This window comes from Aphidius gifuensis, linkage group LG4, assembly GCF_014905175.1.
Source record: "Aphidius gifuensis isolate YNYX2018 linkage group LG4, ASM1490517v1, whole genome shotgun sequence".
Classification (NCBI taxonomy): Eukaryota; Metazoa; Arthropoda; class Insecta; order Hymenoptera; family Braconidae; genus Aphidius; species Aphidius gifuensis.
In genome coordinates this window covers 21,144,719-21,170,429 of record NC_057791.1, presented here as the reverse complement: position 1 = coordinate 21,170,429, position 25,711 = coordinate 21,144,719, and the positions used below count along the sequence as shown (strand labels likewise).

At 25.7% G+C, this 25,711-nt stretch overlaps 4 protein-coding genes across 4 annotated transcripts; 3 read left to right on the top strand and 1 right to left on the bottom strand.

Annotated features, from left to right (window-relative positions):
- The first annotated feature begins 38 nt into the window (after positions 1-38).
- Positions 39-4,138, top strand: LOC122855640 (G-protein-signaling modulator 2). The gene is made up of 5 exons (XM_044157161.1): positions 39-201; positions 315-467; positions 666-1,898; positions 1,969-2,177; positions 2,244-4,138. The coding sequence occupies exons 2-5, from the start codon at positions 426-428 to the stop codon at positions 2,644-2,646; spliced, it is 1,887 nt and encodes a 628-aa protein (XP_044013096.1). The 5' UTR covers positions 39-201; positions 315-425; the 3' UTR covers positions 2,647-4,138.
- A 1,273-nt stretch (positions 4,139-5,411) lies between these two features.
- Positions 5,412-20,994, top strand: LOC122855637 (fibrillin-2-like). Its single transcript, XM_044157155.1, is given in 19 exon segments — positions 5,412-5,510; positions 6,194-6,526; positions 10,780-10,862; positions 10,923-11,066; positions 11,149-11,307; positions 11,374-11,661; positions 11,723-11,971; positions 12,043-12,198; positions 12,271-12,552; positions 12,628-12,750; positions 12,832-13,080; positions 13,154-13,273; positions 13,354-14,116; positions 14,118-14,942; positions 15,020-15,186; positions 15,260-15,588; positions 15,675-19,733; positions 19,799-20,032; positions 20,102-20,994. Coding segments are annotated over 18 exon segments (8,622 nt in total). The 5' UTR covers positions 5,412-5,510; positions 6,194-6,359; the 3' UTR covers positions 20,327-20,994.
- A 375-nt stretch (positions 20,995-21,369) lies between these two features.
- On the top strand, positions 21,370-24,035 carry LOC122855634 (aldehyde dehydrogenase X, mitochondrial-like). Its single transcript, XM_044157151.1, has 7 exons — positions 21,370-21,578; positions 22,117-22,221; positions 22,320-22,421; positions 22,498-22,663; positions 22,751-23,055; positions 23,134-23,236; positions 23,318-24,035. Exons 1-7 carry the CDS (start codon positions 21,543-21,545, stop codon positions 23,968-23,970), a joined length of 1,470 nt encoding a protein of 489 aa, XP_044013086.1. The 5' UTR covers positions 21,370-21,542; the 3' UTR covers positions 23,971-24,035.
- LOC122855636 (galactose mutarotase-like) lies at positions 24,033-25,599 on the bottom strand. The gene is made up of 6 exons (XM_044157154.1): positions 25,473-25,599; positions 25,264-25,394; positions 25,013-25,197; positions 24,785-24,949; positions 24,459-24,709; positions 24,033-24,391 (listed from the first exon to the last, which is right to left on the bottom strand). Exons 1-6 carry the CDS (start codon positions 25,562-25,564, stop codon positions 24,103-24,105), a joined length of 1,113 nt encoding a protein of 370 aa, XP_044013089.1. The 5' UTR covers positions 25,565-25,599; the 3' UTR covers positions 24,033-24,102.
- Between the last annotated feature and the right edge of the window lie 112 nt (positions 25,600-25,711).

Sequence of the window (25,711 nt, the reverse complement as noted above, 5' to 3'; positions counted from 1 at the left end):
GACGCATGCGTTATTCAATTATTATTATTTATATTTTTTTTTTTTATATGTCGCGAGTGTGTGTGTGTGGTGTTGATTGGCGTTGTTGGTTGTTCATTTTTTCACTTTTCAGTTGCATTTCTAATTTTTTGGACGCTTAATTTCTATCGCAAATGACGCGCCTTGTTAACATTTATTTAAACAAATAATAATTCAATTAATGTAAGTTGTTATAAACAAAAATATATTGTTAAATAATAATAGTATTAAATACATCATCAACAAGATGTCTTGAATATACATTTCATTGTGGATTAATAATCATAAAATTTCAGATTGATATCTGCTTCCTGTCTGACGAGAAAAAAAAGGGAAAACATTTTACAGAAATAAAAAGTTGTTTATGTTGTCAGTGGTGAATCAAAGGATATACTTATTGAAATAATATGCCTTATACAAATGTTGATAACGTCTCAGCAGAGTCACAAGTAAGTTTTCATAAAATTTTTTTCAATTTTCTATATTAAAAAAAAGAAAAAAAAACAAGCTCCAATTGAATGACGAGTGTTAATGTTATGAGTCACTACACTGAGTCAATTTAACTTGATGAAAATTAATCATAAAAAAAAACTGTATATAAAATAATAACTAAAAAATAAATGTATATTGTTTTGTTTTAAAATTAGAATGGTGCAAGTGATAGCAACATGTGTCTTGAGCTAGCCCTAGAAGGTGAACGTCTGTGTAAAGCTGGTGATTGTCGTTCGGGTGTTGCCTTTTTTCAGGCAGCAATACAAGCTGGTACAGATGATTTACGTACACTAAGTGCAATTTATAGTCAACTTGGTAATGCATATTTTTATCTTGGTGATTATGTCAAAGCAATGCAATATCACAAGCATGATTTGACACTTGCCAGAACAATGGGTGATAAATTAGGTGAAGCTAAATCAAGTGGTAATCTTGGTAATACATTAAAAGTCATGGGTAAATTTGATGAAGCCATGATTTGTTGTAAACGTCATTTAGAAATATCACGTGAAATTGGTGATAAATTAAGTGAAGGTAGAGCATTGTATAATTTGGGTAATGTTTATCATGCTAAAGGTAAACAAGGTGGACGTGGTCCACATGATCCTGGTAAATTTACTGATGATATTAAACAATGTTTACAACAAGCTGTTGGTTATTATGAAGAAAATCTTGAATTAATGAGAGAATTAAGTGATTCAGCAGCACAAGGTAGAGCATGTGGTAATCTTGGTAATACATTTTATTTACTTGGTGATTTTAAACAAGCTATATTTTATCATAATGAAAGATTAAAAATAGCACGTGAATTTGGTGATAAAGCTGCTGAACGTCGTGCAAATAGTAATCTTGGTAATTCACATATATTTTTGGGTGAATTTGAAAAAGCAGCACAACATTATAAACGTACACTTGTATTAGCACAAGAATTAAATGATCGTGCTGTTGAAGCACAAGCATGTTATTCACTTGGTAATACATATACATTATTACGTGATTATCCATCAGCAATTGAATATCATTTACGTCATCTTGATATTGCACAACAGCTAATTGATCGTGTTGGTGAAGGACGTGCATGTTGGTCATTAGGAAATGCATATTCAGCAATGGGTAATCATGAAAAAGCTCTTAATTATGCAACATTACATTTAAATATATCAAAAGAACTTTGTGATCCAATGGGACAAGCAACAGCACAAATTAATGTTGTTGATTTACAAAAAATACTTGGAATGGAAAATAATGAAAAAGAAAATGATAAATTTATTAGCAATAATAATAATAATACAAATAATTTAACAGCACCATCATCAATTAATGCAATAACATCACCAGGAAGATATAGACTAAGAAGACAAAGCATGGATAATTTGGATTTAATTAAAGTATGTTTGGCTTTATATGATTATTAATTATAATTATATTAAATATTTAATTTTTCATTTTAATTTATAGCTAACTCCTGATGGTAAACAAAAAGATAATAATGATCAACCACCACCAGCAAGAGCTGGTATTGCACCACAGCCATCACAAGAAGAAGAAGAAGAAGACTTTTTTGAATTATTATCAAAATGTCAATCTGGCAGAATGGATGATCAAAGATGTGTATTAAATACAAATAAAAAACCAAGAATTAAAATTTTAACAAATGAAAAAGAAAAGTAAGTTATTTATATTTTTTTTTTTTGGTTTATTTTACGATAATAACATTAATTTTATTTCAACAGAGATAGTGATGATTTAATTGAACTTATTGCTGGAATGCAAAGTAAAAGAATGGATGAACAAAGAGTTACATTACCATATTTACCTGGATTAAATACAAATTCTCATACACAAGCAGCAATGAAAACACCAGTACGTAATAATAATGATGCTGATGATTTATTTATTGATATGTTATTGAGATGTCAAAGTTCAAGATTAGAAGATCAAAGAAGTCCATTACCAATAGCATCAACAATACGTGATGCTGAAGATGAACAAGACCAAATATCAATTGTTAATAATAATAATAATACTCAATCTGGTACAACTGTACCAGAAGAAGATCTTTTCTCTTTGATACAGAGGCTACAAGCTGGACGTATGGAAGACCAACGTGCTTCTGGACCAAGCAAAAATTATTAGACCAAATATTCATCATCATCATCTTTTTTATTTTGCATTATTTAATAATTATTTTATTGAATTTGTTTTTCTCTTTTAATTCAACAGTGCCAATTTAATGTCTCAATTAGTCTTTCAAATTAATTTAGACTGATTTTTTATTTACACTGTGTTGGTTATTATTTTTTAAATACAAAACAGCAAGTTGTATATATGTATTTTATTTTTTTTACTCTTGCATTTAGTTTTTTTTAATTGCATTTCAATAATTTTTAACAAATCAAAATTAAAATTGGTGCTTTAAAAATTATCTACGACCTAAAAAAAATTCTTATTCCATCCATTTAGCTCAGATCAAGGTATTTTCAATGGCACTGATTTATTAATATTGCCAAATAATAATAAAAAAAAAAAACATTAATAATATTAATCAATTAGTATTAATATGACTGGATAATTATCAATGATATTTTTACTTGATTTAATATTTTCTTCGCTCATTAATGTGAATGATATATTGTATAAATCATGATTATTAATTACCATGAATTATTAACAAATAAAAAATAAATTATTTACAATAATTATTATTAATAGTTTATTGTTTATGACTTTGTAAAATTAACTGAAAATAATATCGATTACTTTTTGGTAATTTTTATTATTGATTTTCTTTTTTTTATTTTGGTTTTAGTAAAATGATATATAGATTATATTAATATGTATCTTTTTATAAACTAAATTATATTTTTTAGTATATTTTACAAACTAAAAATTAAAAATAAATTTACTTTTTTTTTTTTTGAGTAGTTATTATAGCTGATTTATGTATCTTTCTAAATATCATTTTTTGAAATTAATTTTAAAGTTCAAAAATTGAATAACAATAAATTGAATGAATAAAAAAAAATTTAATTTTTTACAATTATTGACGCTTTTTTAAACAATACCCTCTATATTTTTTTTTTTTTTTTTACATATTTTTGTCATTCCTTTACGAGTTGAAGAAAGAAATAAACTTTTTTTATTTTCGAAATTGATTAATTTAATTGTCGAAATTTCATGATGGTATTTTTTTGAAGTCGAAATGAATTTAATTATTTTTCAATAATATTATTTAATTTTATTTATTTTTGAATAATTTTATTATTGTTTTTTTTTATTAGAATTTATATTTTTTCACAAGGTCGTTTTTATTTATACAAATGTTTATTTAATTCTTAAAATAAATATATTGTATTATGTCTAGGAAAAAAAATTGCAATTTAATTTTGACATATAAAATATGTCGTTTCGTAAAAAATTTCGATAGTTATTTAAATTAAACATTTCGATTCGAAAAAAAAATTCGAAATGTTTTATTAAAAAAAAGTTTAAAGTTAACCTGACGATCTAACAATTTATAAATATTTTTTACATAATATTATTGTTTGTTATTTCGATTTTTCTCTGCCAAGAAAATTTTCGTTCTTAAAAAAATATATATCCCAAATTATAAAATTTACAAAAGACTTATTATTTCGACGTCAAATTTATTCAACAAAATTGAAAACTCTTGATACAAAAAATAATATTAAAAAAAATATTTTCCTGGTATGTATCTTACTCTCATCCCGAGGATTATACTGGATTAAATGCGTATACGTCTAGTTGAGATTCCAGAAGAGACCTTAATCACGGTTAAATTAATTCTTCATCCGGCCATCCACAGTCTCATGATAAAAAAAAAAAATTATGAAACTCGATGTGAGATTAGGTAAATTGATCTTCCTCAACAAGATCAATTTTAAATATTTAAAATTTTATTCAAAATTATAATTTTTATATAAAAAAAAAATAAAATTCCCCCTCAATATTTTCCCTATTTTTTTTTCCATAATTCTAATTATTTTTTGTAATAATAATTTTCATATTTCTAAGCTGCATAAAAGTACTTAAAAATATTTAAAAAATAAAACATTTCAAATGATAAATAAACATAATTTATATAAATTTTCATCCAATTAAATAATTAATATAAAGTATATAAATAAAAATAAATAAAAACTAGAAATGCATTATTATCATGCATGACAATAATTGTCATAAGAAAAAAAAATAAATTTATCATCGATGACACCCGGATGTCATGGACTAAAATATATATAATATGACAGAGTTTGTGATAGTCATTGTAGTTTTGTCCTCATTTTAATTATCACATAAAAATTAACTAAATTATATTTAATAAAATTTGTCTATTGTAAAATTTGATAAATGATTTATTGCTAGAAATTTATTGTATACATAAAGGTAAAAAAATGAATATTAAAATAATGATATAAATTAGATTCTTATCATCAAGTGTTGACAGAAAATATGATATGAAAAATGGCAAAAAAAAATTAATGAGAGAGGGATATCAAGAGGGATAAATTTAAATAGTTTCTTGAGACTTTGAGAGTGAAATAAATATATTGATAAAGATATTACGTGCGGGTAAGAAAGAGAGTAAGTGAGTGTGATACAGGAAGAGGAGGCTGTAAGAGAAATATAAGATTAAAAAGTGGGATAGAGAGAACGAGCACAGGCCAAGCTTGGTTTTACTTGGTTTTATTCAACTGTAGTCAGTCTCACGTCGAGTTGTCGTGTCGGCGCATCTTTTTCATTATTTTCCGTGATAACTTATCATTTACGTAATTTAACCCTTTTCGAAAAATATAAATTTTTAAATTTTTTAAAATAGACATTTTTAAATTTACAAAAATTTAATTAATAATTTGTTATTTTTTAAATTTAAAAAACAAATAATTTCGTGTCATGTGTTTTTAATTGTGTCAAGTGTTTTGAAATTTATTTTAAAAAAATTATGATTATTAAAAATTTTAAAAAGATAATTTAATTAGGTTGAAAAATTAATTTAATATTAAAAAAAATATATATTATCTTTATTTAAATTCAATTTGAAATAAATGCAAAATAACAAACAAAAAAAAATTATATAGTTTCTTGATCTCATGATAAAAATTTCACCCCAAGTCTTATCAAGTAGATTTAAATTAGACTGAATATTATTCTTATCTAAATGACGATGAACTTTTATATACATTAATATTAGTTTATTATTTTTAATATTTTTTTTTTTTTTTAATTTCAACTTGATGTGTAAAATAATAACTCAAGAAAGGCACTGGACCTATTTGCAAAACGATAACAATATTATATATATTTACAATATTATTTTGTTTTTTTTTTAACTATTTTTTTTATTGATACCGCACGTTTTCTTAGCGATAATTATAAACGTTTTGTTTTACTATCGTTAAACTATTTATTCGGACACATTTCCGTAACGCCAATGTGCTCCGGACATTTGTTATCGTAATGCATCCATTTATTTACAACTCTTTTCCTATATATTTACCATAATGCAATTATTTTTTATTACAACATTATATTCATGTGTATAAAGCCATTATGAGAATGCATTTATTATAAAGAAAATATATTATTTTTTTTTTCATCCATTACTTTTGTTAATTATTTATTTTTTAATTATTTTTATTTTTTTTATTTTTATGAATTTAAGCTTTCGTTCCACCTGTGATTATTATTTTACTAATAAATGCTGTTGAGCTTTTGTGAAATAAATGATGATGTTGATGATGATGAAAAATAAAAAAATTATGATTGCTACATGATTGAATATAGTTAAAAAATATAAGATTAAAAAAATAGAAAAAATTGTGTTGAAGATGTGGTCGTTTTACGAGAACAGATTTATTTTAGTTTTTTTGATACTTGCTCAGCTGGTGGTATCGAGTAAAGAAGAGACCACACGAGATTGGCTCTTGCATCAAGGAAATCATTCAACTCTTCGTCAAGATCTTGATGATAATTCTCGCACACTTGTTTTATCTGGGTAAATATTTTTTTTATTTTTATTATTTTTTTTTATATAACTTACATCAGGGTGATTGATACATTTTCTCCCTTTTTTTTTTTTCTTTTTTCATCTGCAAAGTTCTCTTGAGCTTAGAAAATAATACCCTAATAATTTTCAAATTATAAAAATTATTTTATACAAAGATAATATAATATTTCTTGAATATTAATTTGTCATTTTTTTAAAAATATTATTTTCCTTTAAAATTTCAGCTAAATTTGAATTTTTTTTCCTTGTTTTTTTCGAAATCTTGTTAATAATTAATACCAATATTATTAAAAAATTACAAACCCAAAAAAATCGCTAATATTGCTATTAAAATAATCAAAAAATTATGATATGATTTTTCCCTTGAAAAAAAAAATATATTTCCAAGAAATCAATGAACCAATCAAACATAGAAAATTAAAATTGTCAATAATTAATAAACCAATCTATAAATAGTAAATAAAAAATGAAAAAAAAAAATTTATAGATATTTAAAAAAAGGATATTGATGCTGTTGTTAATGATTGACAATCGTATCTCTAAATCATTGAATTTATCATGATGATGTGCACCAATAATAATTCAAACAGTTGTTACATGACACACCTTCAAGTATATACACATTGTGAGTTCAGTAGCACTCTTTCATTTATCTCACAACTTCCTTCTTTTGATAACAATAATAATAACAATAATGAATTATCTACTATGGTATTATTAAACAACAATATACATTTTCATATTGTAATATATAAATAAGCACGTGCTATTTTAAACGACGCCCTTTTTACTAAGTATAATTATTTCCGGAATTAAACTGCCAATAATAAAAAAAAAAAAACACATTAATATTCAAAAAAATTATTCATTATCGAAGTATATATTTTATTAAGTTATATCAAATTAATTTAACATAAACCAGTTGAAATGAAAAAAAAATCAAGTTCTACAAAGTTGAGCTAAATTTCATATTTAAAATTAAAAAAAAAATTGATATAATTATTTTAATAAATAAATAAATTTTACAAGCCTACTTAATAGATTATTAAATAAAAAAAAAATCAATATAATTATTTTAATTATTTTAAATGCTAAATAAACATGTTAAATTATTATTTTTTTGTTATTTAAAAATTACATTTACATTTTATTTATAACTGTGTATAAAATAGATAATTTATTTATTAAAAAAAAATTTGATATAATTTTTTTTACAACTTGTATAATGTATAATTATAATTATTTACTCGTAAATTAAATAGCCAATCATGTGATAATAGAGGCGACGTATATAAAAGCAGCTTTTTCCTGTAGATTATGTAAAAATTTTAAATTGTAAAAAAAGGTAAATTGTAAAAGACGAGAATGATGAAAAAATAATGATAAAATAAACAAAAAATTAATATTTTTCTATGAGTTAAAACGTGGGTAAATATGTGTCTTATCCACGTGTTCTCATCTTATTTATTTTAGTTATAATTATAATAAACATTCGCGCCCAATTAAATTTTTTTCTATATACGTAATTTTTTTTTTTTTCTCTTTTTTTATTTGAATATATATTAATCATAGGGGCTGCTATAAAACAACTTGTATTTTTTTATTTTAAATGTAAACGATCTTGTGAATTTATAAAAAATCTACGTAAGCGAAATATTTATCTAAAAATACACACGGAAAAAAATATTTCTATAAATATTTTAACTTAAATTCTAATTTAAAATTTTTTTTTGTTTTAAATTCATATTTTTATATTAACTTCAATTATTATATGCCACTCAATTATATCAGTGTCAAGTTATTTTTATTTTATTGCACAATTATTGTCATTAAAATGATTTATGAAAATATTAAAAATTAAGGTGGTGCATTGTGTCAAGCGCTTAACACTTAAAATATCATATTTAACAAGTGACTTTATTATACTTGCACAATCTTTAATAAATTATCTTAACCTTGTGCTAGTCAAAAAAGGAAAAAAAAAATTATAAATTATTTTTTATTTCTTTAATTTTTAACATTAATAAATTTATGGTGAGTAAATTTTACTATTTTTTTTTATTTTTATACAATATTGTATTGTAGAAAAAAAAAAAAAAAAAAATTAAGAAATTATTTTCTAACAATATAATGAGATTATTCAACAAAAGATATATATTATTTTTTGTCATGTCATATTTTTTTAGTGTAGATATATCGATGAGTAACCATTCAACAAATGAAAAAGAAGAAAAAAAATTTTTTTGTATGATCACAATCAATGTCAATTTGCATATTCAAATGATTTTTTTATTGACTCATCGAGTCAATATTAAATAAATTATTATCAATGCATTTAGAGTTGAATATTCTTTGGATTAACATGTTCAAGTTGATTGAATTTCTTCGAATGTTTATTGTGTGAAATTAATGAAAAAAAAAAAAAATTAAAAATTGACTGATTGACTATTATTTTCAAAATGAGTTAATGACTTTAAGTATTAATTTCATAGATGACTATTATTTTTCAGGACAATAAATAACTCAATTAGATAATTATTAACGCTAATCAATTTTAATATCTAGGTTACATTAATTTATTAAACTTACGTCAGAAGAATCAAATTTTTCGAAATTCGTTTTTATTTAATTTTATTATTTTTTAAATTTTTTTTATATCAAAAAGGTGGTTTATAAATTTACTAGATATATTTTATCGTTGTTTTTTTCGTCTTTGAAATATTATTGAACCCAGAAAATATTACCTTAATTGTTTTCATTTTTAAAATTATTTTTTACAAAGAAAAATAAATATCAAATTTTGCAAATTTTTAAAATTTTCTTTTTCATTTTATAAAGTTTGCATTTTTTTAAATTATAAATCCAAAAAATAGCTGTTATTAATTTATAATAATAATTTAAAAATTCAAAAAAAAACTAGTATAATATTTTTCGATTTAAAAAAATACATTTCGTAAAAAAAAAAGATATAAAATAAAAATTATTATCGCTAATAAATTTGCATAGTTAATAAATAATTAAAATAATAAAAAAAAAATTTCAATATATATTAAAATAAAGCCTATTATTATAAACAATTGATAAGTTGAAAAAAAATTTAATTTAAAAAAGCAAATCAAACATGATAAAAATTTAACACTCAATTTTTTTTCTGTTTAAAATAAATAAAAATAAATAAAGCAATTTATTTATTGATCATTTGCAATGAATCGACTGTGAGAACGACCATCCACAATCGTTGAGTGTTTGTAATTAAATGTCAAGATAGTCCCTTGAATTCCAATGTATTAAACGCTTTTTTTTTTTTCGTCTACAAAATGATAACAGAGTACCAAAAAGAAACGACCAAAAGAAAAAAAAAAAATCGTAGTAATTCCATTTGATAAAAAAATCGTAGTAATTTGATATAAAAAAAAAAATGAATAAATTCCACATAGATAAGTGGCATTTTAAGATGATTCTAAAAAATGACGTCAAAAAAATTTACATTTATCCTCCAACATGCTCCATCAAATGCGTTAATTTTTTTTTTTATTACCTAGTTCATTTAAAATTAATCCTGCACTGTATAATATTTAATCAAGTATACATCAAGTATGTTGAGACAATGAGATAATGTTATCAAAACCGGAAAAGTCAATCCTGCATTTAAAAAAAAAAATATTAACATCTGTCTGATATTATTGTACTCAAAGAAATTATATAAATCCATCATAAATAATTTAAAAAATAAACTAGTTTTCGTTTGAGCAAGAAGTTCTATTGATACTTGAAAAAAAATATAATAAATAAAATTGTGTGTACACGATCGTAAAGCGTCAATAAAGCCACGGCGCCAAGTCACATAAGTGGATGTACTTTAAACACTGGCCAGCTGACGTTAATTATGGTGAACCGAGTGAATGCCTTGCTTTGTCCAGAGGTGCCGGATTATTTTTTTTTTTTCTTTATTATTTTCTTCTCTCAATTTTAGCAGCTTTTTTTTTTTTGCGACAATCATCACACGCATGATAGTTAAATAGATTTTATGTATAAAAAAAAAAAAATATATTTATTGACTCAATTCTGGGTCAATCTCATGATAAATTTGCTTTCAAGTAGCCGCAACAATCGGAATGTTTGTGTTTTAGATTTTTTTAATTTTCTCATGCACTCAAGTTTTATTTGCTGTATCAAATTTCTAAGAGTCATAAAATTATTAAATGCAATAAATTATAAATTGATTTTTTTATTTATTTCAGACCAAATGTTTGTAGATCAAGATACAAGAGTCAATGTTGTCCAGGCTGGAAGCAAAGAGGAGAAAATGGACAGTGTCTTATTCGTGAGTAATATAATATTAATTTTAAAAAAATTATATTTAAATAATTATTATTATTTTTAGCAATTTGTACAAGAAGATGTGTTAATGGTAGATGTATACGTCCAAATGTATGTTTGTGTGATGGTGGATCAATTGCATCAGCTTGTAATCCATCATCTGGAACATCAGCATCATCAGCTTTATCAGCATCATCACAAACAAGAAGTTAGTGTATAATTATTTATAAAAATTCATTATTAATTTAACTAATAAATGTAATTATTGTTTTTTTTTTTTATTTTTCAAGGTTTATCTCATGATAATAATCGACAGGATTACCGAGATATTCAACAGCAAAAAAATGGAGCTAATGGAAACACCTGCAAGGTGCAATGTATAAATGGTAATTGTGTTGATGGTAAATGCCAATGTAGACCTGGTTATCAAGGACAATTTTGTAATGAACGTAAGTAAATAAATAAATTGATTATTATCAAGATTTTTATAATTAAAATTGCGTAAAATTTGATAGCTGTATGTAGAGAGCCATGCTTGAATCAAGGCAGATGTATTGGACCAGATAGATGTGCTTGTATTTATGGCTATACTGGAAGAAAATGTGAGACTGATTATCGTACTGGTCCATGTTATACAAAAGTTAAAAATGGACAATGTCTTGTACACTTGCAAGGTGTTGTTTGTACACGTCAAATGTGTTGTGCAACTGTTGGAAAAGGATGGGGTCATCCATGTGAAAGATGTCCAGCAAGACTTGATTGTGATATTGGACATTTAAAAACAAATCAAGGAAAATGTGTTGGTATGTTTTTTAATTATTTTATAAATTTTAAATATTTTAATTATATATATTTTGCATTTAGATATAAATGAGTGTGAAGCTATTCCAAGACTTTGTCATGGTGGAAAATGTATAAACACAATTGGCTCATTTACATGTGATTGTCCAGATGGACAAGCAAGAGATTTAGATACAAATGAGTGTACAGATAAAGACGAATGTCAAGATGAAAATATTTGTGTTGATGGTAAATGTGTTAATACTGTTGGTGGTTATTATTGTGTTTGTAATCCAGGATTTATTCAAAGTCAAGATAGAAAACTTTGTATTGGTATGTAATTTTATTATAATTTAAATTAAATAAATTAAACACATGGTGTGATGCATCATTATTCATTACAGATGGAAGACAAGGTCTTTGTTACACATCTGTTAACAGAAATAATCAGTGTAAAAATCGTCTTGCAGTTAGATTGAGTAAAAAAGATTGTTGCTGTGGTAAAAATATGGGAGCCGGTTGGGGTGATGAGTGTTATATTTGTCCAAGTCGTTCAACTGGTACCTTAACTCTTTTTAATTTAAAATAATGATAATTAATTGGTTTAATAATTGTAATAATTTATTTTCTAGATGAATATAATAAAATATGCAATGAGCCACAACACATTGCAATAAATGAATGTGTTTTACGTCCAGATATATGTGGTAATGGTGGTAAATGCATTGATACTGATGATGGCTATGAGTGTGAATGTTATCCTGGTTTTTATAAACAATCTGGTAGATGTGAAGATGTTGATGAGTGCCAACAGTCATACTGTCAAGGTGGTACATGTCAAAATTTACCAGGAAGTTTTATTTGTCATTGTCCAGCTGGTTTTGTTGTTTCTGGAGAAGGAAAATATTGCAGTGGTTTGTTTTTTTATAATTAATTTTAATTATTTATCATAATTTACGGTTTATTTTATTCTTTTTATTATTTAAAAGATCATGATGAGTGTCAGGATACTGGAATGTGTACAAATGGTCATTGTACAAATATGAATGGATCTTTTAAATGTAAATGTAATGATGGATATGTTTTGTCACCATCGAAAAATACTTGCACTGGTTAGTAACATCATGGAAAATTTAATGAAACATTATATCAATTATTTTTTAATATTAACAATTATTTCTTTTATTCCCAAGATGTTAATGAGTGTGCAGAAAATCCAAGAATATGTTTAAATGGAAGATGTGAAAATACACCAGGTTCATATCATTGTGTATGTCAATCTGGTTTTACAGCATCAAGAGACAACACATTTTGTGTTGATATGGATGAATGTTCATCAACTGGAATGTGTAATAATGGTAAATGTGTTAATATGGAAGGATCATTCAAGTGTGTTTGTGATTCAGGTTTTAGACTTGGTCCTGATCAGAGTCATTGTGTTGGTAAGATATTTATTAATTAATTTATAAAACAATTTAATTTAATTTAATTATTTATCAATTTTCAATAAAATAGATATTGACGAGTGTCTAAGTTCACCATGTCAAAGTGGCCGTTGTAAAAATAAACCTGGTAATTTTATTTGTGAATGTAATTTGGGTTTTACACTTGGTCCTGATGGTAGATCATGTCTAGGTAATTTTTTTTGTTTTTGGATATTAATCAATTAATCAATAATGAAAATATCTACGATAAAATATTTATGATTATTATAGATAGCAGAAGAGATCTTTGTTATTCCCAATATCGTGATGGACAATGTTCAAATCCAACATCAACAGCAGTTACAAAATCAAGTTGTTGTTGTTGTACAATAATATTGGGACAACCATTAGGATGGGGAAGTAATTGTCAAGCATGTCCAATGCCAAATACATCTGAATTTGAATTATTATGTCCACATGGTGCTGGTATGACATACAATGGTGATGACATAAATGAATGTGCACAAAATCCAAATATTTGTATTAATGGAGGATGTGAAAATTTAATGGGTACATATCGTTGTATATGTGACAGTGGATATGAGCTTGATTCAAGTGGTAAATTATGCAGTGATATTAATGAATGTGAACTTGAAAAATCATTATGTAATGGTGGTCAATGTAGAAATACACCAGGAAGTTATCAATGTATATGTCCAACTGGTACAAGAATAAATACATTAAATCAAATGTGTGAAGATATTGATGAATGTGATGAATTAGGAAATGATGATTGTATTAATGGTTCATGTATTAATACAAAAGGTTCATACAGATGTGAATGTTCAAATGGTTATATTCTTGATAATACTGGACATATTTGTATGGATAATAGACGTGGTTCATGTTGGACTAAAATGATTGATGGTAAATGTGAAAATAATTTTCCACGTTTAGCATTAAAATCTGAGTGTTGTTGTTCAGTTGGTGTTGCATGGGGTAGTCCATGTGAACAATGTGATTATTCAATATGTGAATGTTCAAAAGGACATGATTGGTTTAACATTAGATACAACACAACAAATATGTATTGATACAAGACAAGAAACTTGTTTTATGGATTATCGTCATAGTCAATGTTTAAAACCAATTGAAGGACAATTTTCAAAAAGTTTATGTTGTTGTTCAATTGGACGTGCATGGGGTAATGATAAATGTGATTTATGTCCAAAATATGGTACACAATTACATGCTGAATTATGTCCAAAAGGTGATGGTTTTACTGAACGTATTGATATTAATGAATGTGTTGAATTTCCTGGAATGTGTTTAAATGGTAGATGTAAAAATACAATTGGTAGTTATAGTTGTCGTTGTCATCAGGGCTATGCACTTGATGAAAATGGTATTAAATGTAATGACATTGATGAGTGTGAAATAATGAGAGGTGTTTGTGGTAATGGCACATGTGTTAATACACCTGGTACATTTAAATGTGATTGTAATGATGGTTATCGTAGCAGTGATATTATGAAAATATGTATGGACATTAATGAGTGTGATGAAATACCTGGTCTTTGTCGTGGTGGTATTTGTAAAAATAATGAAGGTAGCTATCAGTGTATATGTCCAGCTGGACATGAACTTGGACCAGATAAAAAAACATGTAAAGACATTGATGAGTGTTCAAGAACAAGTGGTATTTGTTCAAATGGGGTTTGTGAAAATATGATGGGAACATATCAGTGTATTTGTGATGATGGCTATCGTCAAACTGGTCTCAAGTCACACTGTGAAGATGTCAATGAATGTACAATTGGCAATGGTGGATGTGAGGATATATGTACAAATATACCTGGTAGTTTTTCTTGTTCATGCAGGTAATTAATATATTTATCTTTCAACATTAATATTATTCATATTATCATTTCTATAATTTGAATTATTTATTTTCAAGTATTGGCTATTCATTAAATCTTGATGGACGTACATGCTCTGATATTGATGAGTGCAAAGATAATTCAAGAATTTGTAATGGTGGTAAATGTACAAATTTACCTGGTTCATACTCTTGTCATTGTACATCTGGTTTACTACCAGGAATAGATGGAAAATCTTGTATAGGTAATTTATTTAATAATAATAGAAATAATACATTAAATTTGTATACTAAAATATATATAATTTTGAATTAAAGATATTGATGAATGTACAACACAGCCACAAATATGTGGATATGGTGAATGTAGAAATACAATTGGATCATTTGATTGTCGTTGTGAAGAAGGATACTCTGTCAAGCCAGATGGTGGTCCAGATTGTACTGATGATGATGAGTGTCTTCTCAATGAACATTCATGCAGTGAATATGCTGCTTGTAGAAATACACCAGGTTCACATGAGTGTACTTGTCATGAGGGTTTCATTGGTAATGGAATTGAGTGTCGTGATATCAATGAGTGTTTATTAAACAATGGTGGTTGTGATGCAAATGCACAATGCATTAATACAATTGGTTCATTTGAGGTAAATTTAATAATATATCATATGCATAAATAAATAAATAAATAACTAAATAATGATGATGATGATAATTTAATTTAAATTTTCAGTGCCATTGTGATGCTGGTTTTCGTGGTGATGGATATAATTGTCGTGATATTGATGAATGTATCAATGATCCAAAACTTTGTGAAAATGGACATTGTTTAAATTATCCAGGTTCATTTCGTTGTGAATGTGAAAAAGGTTTTACATATCCAGATATAAATAATGAACAAGCATGTATTGATATTAATGAATGTGAAATGTTTACAAATTTATGTGTTTATGGTAAATGTGAAAATACATTTGGTATGTTTAGATGTGAATGTGGTGATGGTTATAAATTAGATGGTTCTGGTGGTAATTGTACTGATGTTGATGAATGTAAAAGTCCACAAGCATGTCAATATGGTACATGTATTAATACACAAGGTAAATATAAATGTGAATGTCCAAATAATTATGAACTTGTTGATGCTGGTAATGCTTGTGTTGATAGACGTGAATCATTATGTTATAAAGGACATGAAAATGATGGTTCACGTCCACAATGTATATTTGATATGTCATCATCAGTTACAAAAGCAACATGTTGTTGTAGTATTGGTAATGCATGGGGTAAAAATTGTGAACAATGCCCTGAACAAAATACAAAAGAATATGAAGAATTATGTCCAGGTGGACAAGGATATAGACCAAATCGTGTTACAGTTATACTTGAAGATATAAATGAATGTGAAGAACATGAAAATATATGTCAAAATGGTCATTGTACAAATACATTTGGTAGTTTTATGTGTTCATGTAATGAAGGATATATTCTTGATGATACAAAAGCAAGTTGTATTGATATTAATGAATGTTTATTACATAATAATATATGTGGTGTTGGTTATTGTATTAATGATGAGGGTAAATATCATTGTGAATGTCCAGAAGGTTATATGTCAATGCCAGGTGGTAAAGAATGTGTTGATATGAGAAAAGAATATTGTTATATGAATTTCGATTCTGATCAATGTTTTAATCCAATGATAAGTCCACAAACAAAAATGTTATGTTGTTGTTCAATGGGTGCTGCTTGGGGTTCACCGTGTGAACCATGTCCCGGTGAAAGAACACGTGAACATGAAATATTATGTGGTATGGTACCTGGACAAATAATGAATCCATTGACAAATCATACTGAAGAAATTGATGAGTGTGCATTAATGCCAACAATGTGTACACATGGACGTTGTTTAAATACACCTGGTAGTTTTGAATGTCAATGTGATATTGGCTATACATATGATGAGGATTCACATCAGTGTATTGATGAAAATGAATGTCAACAATTACCAAATCCATGTTCTGGTAATGCACAATGTATTAATTTACAGGGTAGCTTTGAGTGTCATTGCCCAGATGGCTATAAACTTGGTATAAGTCAACGTAGTTGTATTGATATTGATGAATGTTATGAACGTCCTGGTATATGTACTAATGGAATATGTAATAATTTACAAGGTAGTTTTCAATGTATATGTCATTTAGGTTTTTCATTAACACGTGATCGTTATTCATGTGTTGATATTGATGAATGTCAAAGAAATCCAAATATATGTAATAATGGTACATGTGTTAATACACTTGGTTCATATAAATGTCAATGTTATGAAGGTTTTAAATTAAGTCCAAATAATGATTGTATTGATATTGATGAATGTCGTGTTATGCCATTTCTATGTAGAAATGGACGTTGTAAAAATCAAATTGGTACATTTATTTGTGAATGTGCTGATGGTTATACACTTGGACAAGATAGACAACATTGTCGTGATATTGATGAATGTAAAGAATTAAATAATATATGTAAACAACCAGGTAAATGTCAAAATTTAATGGGTTCATATATATGTAGTTGTCCACCTGGTTATGAACTTGATAATGATACTAAAAATATATGTCGTGATATTAATGAATGTTTAGAAATAAATGATATTTGTGAAAATGGTAAATGTATTAATACTGATGGTGGTGTTGAATGTGAATGTCCAATTGGTTTTAAGCTTGATGAAAAAAAAAATTTAATGAGTTGTATTGATATACGTGAAGAATATTGTTATGATGAATTAAAACGTGGACAATGTTCTTTACAACGTTATGATACAATGACTAAAAAACATTGTTGTTGTACAATGGGTAAAGGTTGGGGTAAAAATTGTGATCTATGTCCTCGTGAAAATAGTATTGAATTTAAAAAATTATGTCCTGAAGGTGCTGGACGTGATGATACTGGTATTGATTTAAATGAATGTTTATTTATGCCAGATGTTTGTAGTGGTAATGGTGATTGTATAAATACTGATGGTTCATTTAGATGTGAATGCCAAGCTGGTTATACACTTGATGAAACATTGCGAAGATGTATTGATCAAAATGAATGTCAATTAAATCAATATATATGTGGTAATGGTACATGTCTAAATGTCGATGGTGGTTTTGAGTGTTTATGTAATAATGGCTTTGCACCAGGTATCAATCAAGTATGTGAGGATGTTAATGAGTGTCTTGATATTGGTAATCAGTGTGCATTTAGATGTCACAATGCACCTGGTTCATTTAGATGTATTTGTCCATATGGCTATGTACTTGCAACTGATGGACGTCATTGTATTGATGTCAATGAATGTGATACACCAGCAAATCATTGTAAATTTCAATGTAAAAATTTAATTGGTTCATTTATGTGTATATGTCCAAGTGGTTATCAACAAATTGGCATTACAGATGATTGCAAAGACATTGATGAATGTTCATTAAATTCTGGGCTATGTAGAAATGGTGATTGTATTAATCTTGATGGTACTTATCAGTGTCAGTGTTATGATGGTTTTGAATTGAGTCATGATGGTAAATCATGTATTGATCGTAGAATTGGTTATTGTTATTTACGTACAATAAGTGGTAGATGTACATCAAGAACATCTGAATTAAAAACAGTTACAAAAGTTGATTGTTGTTGTACAATGGGTATTGCATGGGGTAATAATTGTGAATTATGTCCATCACGTGATTCAGATAATTATAATGAATTATGTCTTGATAAAGGTTTTTCAATTGATGGACAAGATATTGATGAATGTAATGCAATACAAGATTTATGTTTTAATGGTATATGTATTAATACACTTGGTTCATTTCGTTGTGTATGTAACAAAGGATATAAAACAGATAAAAGTGGTACAAAATGTATTGATATTAATGAATGTGAATTATCATCAAGTCCATGTAAATTTAATTGTCAAAATACTGATGGTAGTTTTATGTGTTCATGTCCAAATGGTTTTATACTTAATCCAGATGGTATTAGTTGTCGTGATCTTGATGAATGTACAACTGGACAACATTTATGTCAACAAAAATGTACAAATACTGAAGGTAGTTATATGTGTTCTTGTCGTGATGGTTATACACAACATGGTGATTCTTGTCATGATATTAATGAATGTGAAGAACATGGATGTTGTCCAAAACCTGGTACATGTATTAATACACTTGGAAGTTTTAAATGTATATGTCCAAGAGGATTTAAACTTGATCGTACTGGTAAATTTTGTACTGATAATAATGAATGTTCTGATGATAAAAATTGTCAACATGGTTGTCAAAATTTAATGGGAACATATCGTTGTGGTTGTCCAGAAGGTTTTATTCAACATTTATATTACAATCAGTGTATTGATGAAAATGAATGTAACAATTCACCATGTGGTAATAATGCATGTATCAATACAATTGGAAGTTACAAATGTGGTTGTCCAGATGGTTATCAATTTGATAGTAATATGCAAATATGTGTACAAATGAATCCTGGATGTATGGGCAGTCCATGTGCATTTGGCTGTACACCAAATGGACCCAGTGGATTTTTATGTGGCTGTCCAAATGGATATCAAAGAATTGGACAGGGACATTGTTTATCAACAATAAGTCCAATGTCACAAATTGTACCAAGCAATAATAATAATAATAGAGGTGCTGATATTGGTGATGTTCCAACATTTATTATTAATCCAGATCCATATCATATACCACCAGCTGATGATAAAATTATTTCAACAGAGGGTTGCTTTTCTTGCAAGGTATTTATTTTTTTATATTAATTTTTATTTATGAATAATTGCTTATTTATTTGATGATTTTTTAGATCAATGGAAATGATAATAATGCTCGTCACAGAAGAGGAACAAAATTCAGCCATGATAATTTAACAATTTCGTCTGATGATAGCTTCGATGATGGGTCAAGGAAAAAACATGTAAAAAAATCACAAACACATAGATCACGACGACATCATCATGGTGAAATTTATACTATGAAATTGAGACTTCATCAGACTAAACATAAAATTAGAATTATTAAACTACAGCCTGCATTGAAGGTATGATGATGATAAAAATTAATTGTTGAATAGAATGAAATTTAATGTGAATTTTGTGTTTTAATTTAGGATGAAAATATAGAGTATACAATTGTCAAAGGTAACAAGGGTAAACATTTTGAAATAGTCAAGGATCAAGGTAATATATCAGCTTTACATTTTAAAAATCGTTTAAAAAAAATTGGTGAACATCGTGTTGTTATTCATGGCAAACCAATTAATGGTATTACTGCGGAAAATGAAATATGGGAAAAACCATTGACATTTAGAGTTCATATTATTGTTAATGAATAAATACATTATTTTATTTTTTTTTTTTTCAATTAATATTTTTTACATTTAATTTAATATAAATAAATAAAAAAAATTCACAAAATTTTGACTAAATAATACTGCCAAAATATACAAATATATTTTTTTATGTGAATTTTTTTTATGTGAAGATAATCAAATTTTATATAATAAAAAAAACTAAATAAAATATCAAATTATATTTTGATAATTAAATATTAAATTGTCAATTATTATTTTTTTTTTTAACTTAGTGTACAAATATTAAAAAATCATAAAAATTTCATGTTAATTTTATTATTAATATTTTATAAATTGTATTTATATAACGAAAAAAAAAAAAAATATTGTTTTTTAATATTTGCTGAATTTTAAATGCCATATACACTGCCAGAATTTTAAGTATTCAGAAAATGATGAAAAAAATTTAAAATTAATAATGGAATTTATTCTTGTATCGCAATTAATTAACTAATAGAAAATTATTTATCTACGATCAATATTATAAAAAATAAAAAGCTTATTATAATTTCGAAAAAAAAAAAAATATTCAAATTATTTGGTGTAAAATTTTTCTATCTAGAAAAAAAGTATTTAAAAAAAAATTATTAATAAAAACTACCTGCACTGTACGACACTTTATTATCAATAAAAATTAAAATAATAATGGATAATTGATTGATAGTTTTTATTTCATAAATAACAATGAAAAAAAAAAAAATAAATAAACTTAATTATTCAAATTTAGTATAAAAGAATTATTATTATTTTATTACCATAAAATTTATCATGCTGATTTGTTATTTAAAATTAAATCATCAAATTGCAGTGAATAAATAAAATGATAGCAAATTAAAAAAAAAAAATAATAACAAGATAGAAACATATTTTTAATCAGCTAAATGATTTTTAAAATGATATAAGAAATATTAATTTGTTGTTTGACATTTTTTCATTTTTATTTTTGAAAATGTTAGTGTGTCATTGATTAGAAATGATATACAATGGCTATGTGTGTATGTTTAATTGAGTCTTATAAAAACGTGACGAGATTGTCGTCAGTTTCATTCATACACCTTTACTCACAAAGTAACACTGTGTTTCATCAGCTGTGTTTATTCAGTCGCACGTTAGACTTAAGTACGAGTTGAGTTTTTATTCTATTCACATTTGTAGCTATTTATCATCAAAAACGTATTGAAAATTACAAAAAAATATCATGGCTAATCCAAATCCTGAAATTAAGTATACCCAGGTACGTAATTTTGATAAATTATTATTTTTTATTAATGTTGAAATATATTTTGAGAGATATTTAAACAATACGTTTCTATAAAATAAATAAGCAATTTTATTATGTTGATTGAAAATAAAATACGACGTTTGTTATTGTAAATTTGTGGAGGTTTTTAACTTTATTATTATTGTTTTTTTTTTTTTTCTGAATACTGCACGTATTATTTATCATGAAAATACAATTTTTTTTTTAATTTAAAATGATTGCATAAACGGATAGCTGAGATCAATTGTAATTTAATACAAGTAAGGTGATTCAGGATAAATGTTGACCTTGGTACATGCAATAAAAAATTATTTAATGAGTTTTTTTTATTTTTCAATTTCAAGTTTAATGAAAAAAAAAACTTTATTTTTATATTCATTTGTTATTTTTTTTTGAGTTAGAAATATTTTATTTTTTATTTTATTTTATTTAAAAAATATTTTGTATTTATAAATTGGCTTTTGTCGAAAAACTAAATGAGTTGTTATTTTTTTTTTTTTGATATTTGTAGTTATTTATAAACAATGAATTTGTTGATGCTAAAAGTGGAAAGAAATTTCCAACAATCAACCCAGCAACTGGTCGTGTTATCACTCAAGTATCAGAAGGTGATAAAGTAAGTGTCTTATCAAAAGTTTAAAAAATATTTTATTTTTTTAATTTGATATCTATACAATTGCTGATAAATAATATTAAATTTAAAAAAAAAAATAGGCTGATGTTGATGTGGCAGTAGCAGCAGCAAAGAAAGCATTTTCACGTGGTTCACCATGGAGAAAATTAAATGCATCTGGTCGTGGTGTTCTAATTAATAAGGTAAATAATAATTTATAATTTTTAATATTTATCTTGGTAATTGTATGTAATTTGAAACTAATATTTATGAAAATAGCTTGCTGATCTTATTGCCAGAGATATAAATTATATTTCGAGTCTCGAGGCAGTCGATAATGGCAAGACATTTGAGAGTGCTGTTGGTAATATTTATGGATGTATCGTAACACTTAGATATTATGCTGGATGGTGTGATAAAATCCATGGAAACACAATTCCTTCTGGTAATTATTTTGTATTTGATTTTATTTAGTTTTTAAAATAAATATATATTTATGGGTTTATAATATTAATATTATATATATTTTTAGATGATGGAAATTTTACGGTAACACGCAAAGAACCAATTGGTGTTGTTGGACAAATAATACCCTGGAATTTTCCAGCATTGATGTTGGTTTGGAAATGGGGTCCTGCATTGGCTGCTGGTTGTACAATTGTTTTGAAACCAGCTGAACAAACACCATTGACTGCTCTTTACATTGCTGCCTTGGCTAAAGAAGCTGGATTTCCAGCAGGTGTTGTTAATGTCATACCAGGATATGGTCCAACTGCTGGTGGTGCTATTTCTCATCATCCAGATATTCAAAAAGTTGCATTCACTGGTTCAACTGAGGTAAATTTATTTTTAAAAAATTAAAAATATTTTCTATAGTTATATTTATTTTAAAAATTTAATTATTAATTTCTAAAGATTGGTCATGTAATTATGGAAGCAGCAGCAAAAAGTAACTTGAAACATGTCAGTCTGGAACTTGGTGGAAAAAGCCCAATTGTCGTTTGTGATGATGTTGATGGTAATTTACTTGATAAAAAAAATTTCTTAATTATGATTATAATTATTATTAATAAATATTTAATTTATTAATTTTTTATAGTTAAAAATGCAGCTGAAATAGCACATGAAGCTTTATTTGCTAATCATGGACAAAGTTGTTGTGCTGGATCACGTACATTTGTACATGAAAAAATATACGACAGTTTCGTTCAACATGCCAAGGAATTGGCATTAAAACGTAAAGTTGGTGATCCATTTGATTCAACAGTTGTTCAAGGGCCACAAATTGATGAAGAGATGTTTGATAAAGTTTTAAATTTAATTAAATCTGGAAAAGATGAAGGTGCAACTGTTGTCACTGGTGGTGAACGTCAGGGCAATGTTGGATATTTTATAAAACCAACTATATTCTCAAATGTAACTGACAACATGAGAATTGCCAAGGAAGAAATATTTGGTCCAGTTCAATCAATTCTTAAATTTAAAACTCTTGAAGAAGTTATTGAAAGAGCTAATGAAACATCATACGGTCTTGCTGCTGGAATTATCACAAATGACATAAACAAAGCTCTTCAATTTTCTGAATCTGTTGATGCTGGAAGTGTTTGGGTCAATTGTTATGCTTCCATAACACCTCAAACACCATTCGGTGGTTACAAAAAATCTGGAATTGGTCGTGAATTGGGAGAAGATAGTCTTGAAGGATATCTTGAAACCAAAACAATTTCCATTAAAGTACCAGCTATTTTTTAAATAATTTGTCAATTTAATTCTATTCAAAAAAATTATTCAATAAATATTTCATGGTTTAAAATTTATTTCTAGCCATAATTAATAAATTATTTACCCACTTTATTTGATTCTTGTAAGCTATATTAATTTTATTTATTTATATGTTTTAACACCAAATTTTAATGTCATATTGTGATGATAAACACTACCAGGATTTAAAGTATTTAAAAAATTATTATTATAATCCAACACTTGATGATAACACGATGGTGACACCATAAATCCTCCATATCTATCATATAAAATTCCATCTTTACCATACATTTTCCTTTGCTGATTATTTATTTTTTGAAAATTAGGTAAATCATGACCAGTATAAAAATGAAAACCAGGCTGATTTGAATAAACTTCAACAAATCTTCCAGTTGGTGGATGCAAAATTCTTCAATATAATAACCATATTAATCATTATAAAAAAAATTCTAAAATATCAAAGCAAAAAATATTACCTAGCATTAAATCGATAATAATTATTATTCAAAAATTCATTATCAGTAAAAAAATGATTATATCCACCATCTGGTATCATATACAAGCGTTTTTTATTCAACAAAATAATATTTTCCAAATCAAACATATTTTTTCTATGAACATACTTTAAAATGTTTTTATCTTTAAAATTTATTTTGTCATCCATACGTTTGCATTCATTTGCATTTAATGTAATAACATGTTTTTTTAATTCTTCACAACCTGTTCCCTATAATTAAATACAAAAAAAAATTTTAAATAATAATTAAAAAAATTATCTAAAAATAAATTAAAAGATACAAACATGACCAGCAAGGTTCAAGAGATAACAATTAGTGACGTCAACTGATGATGATCTTGTTGAAGTGGCACGAATATTAACATGAAGTTCATTTTCATCAGTCCAACTGTACTTTATTTGAGTCAATGTTTTTCCTTTATTTTCATTGTCACTCAAATGAGACATCACCTTGATAGATTAAGATAAATTTTATTAAAAATAAATCAAGTAAATTTAATTAAATATATTTACCACTTGATTATCAAGTATATGAGAATTCCAATTGACATTATCAAATGATTTATCATTAAATATTTCTTGGCTATTATCGTCTGTTGATGATAATAATTTTCTCTTGTTTACAGAAATAATATCATTAAATACTCGACGTGTTTCGTAACCAAAAGTTCGACCGATAAATCTGTTGCTTAAATATCCTAAAATAATTCATTACTGATAAATCCAGTTTGTTTTTTTTGAAGATTATAATTTTTTTATTTTACCTTGAATGTCATTGAAGCCGAGAACAACATCACCAAGAATACCCTTGGCATTTGGTACACTTATTGACTGAACACCAGCTCCCCATGTTATCAAACGAACATATGATTTTGTTTTATTTGTTAAGGTATATCTTTTAATCGTTACGCAATTAATTTTATAATTTTATTATTATTAATTAATTAATATAATTGAATATTTGTATCACTACCTTTTTATTATCTCATAATTATTTGAATTATCCGATTGACATGGTACCATTCCAAATCCATCAACTTTAATTTCATTTTTTTCAATTGACATTTTAGAATTTTAATGAAAAATATATTAAATAGTAATTTTTTGTTTAGTAAATGTTTTTTTTTTTTTTTATATTGACATATTGATTATTTAAATTTAAATAAAATTATTGTAAATTACAAAAAACAAAAGCAAAGAATAAAAATATAT

Excerpts from the sequence above, each read along its gene's own strand:
- LOC122855634 (XM_044157151.1), top strand. The coding sequence starts at position 21,543 with ATGGCTAATCCAAATCCTGAAATTAAGTATACCCAG. Across the intron at positions 22,222-22,319 it reads AAGTATCAGAAGGTGATAAA|GCTGATGTTGATGTGGCAGT; the intron begins GTAAGTGTCTTA and ends AAAAAAAAATAG. Across the intron at positions 22,422-22,497 it reads GTGGTGTTCTAATTAATAAG|CTTGCTGATCTTATTGCCAG; the intron begins GTAAATAATAAT and ends TTATGAAAATAG.
- LOC122855640 (XM_044157161.1), top strand. The coding sequence starts at position 426 with ATGCCTTATACAAATGTTGATAACGTCTCAGCAGAGTCACAA. Across the intron at positions 468-665 it reads ACGTCTCAGCAGAGTCACAA|AATGGTGCAAGTGATAGCAA; the intron begins GTAAGTTTTCAT and ends TTTTAAAATTAG. Across the intron at positions 2,178-2,243 it reads TTAACAAATGAAAAAGAAAA|AGATAGTGATGATTTAATTG; the intron begins GTAAGTTATTTA and ends TTATTTCAACAG.
- LOC122855636 (XM_044157154.1), bottom strand. The coding sequence starts at position 25,564 with ATGTCAATTGAAAAAAATGAAATTAAAGTTGATGGATTTGGAATGGTA. Across the intron at positions 25,395-25,472 it reads AATTATGAGATAATAAAAAG|ATATACCTTAACAAATAAAA; the intron begins GTAGTGATACAA and ends AACGATTAAAAG. Across the intron at positions 24,392-24,458 it reads TATTATCGATTTAATGCTAG|AATTTTGCATCCACCAACTG; the intron begins GTAATATTTTTT and ends ATTATATTGAAG.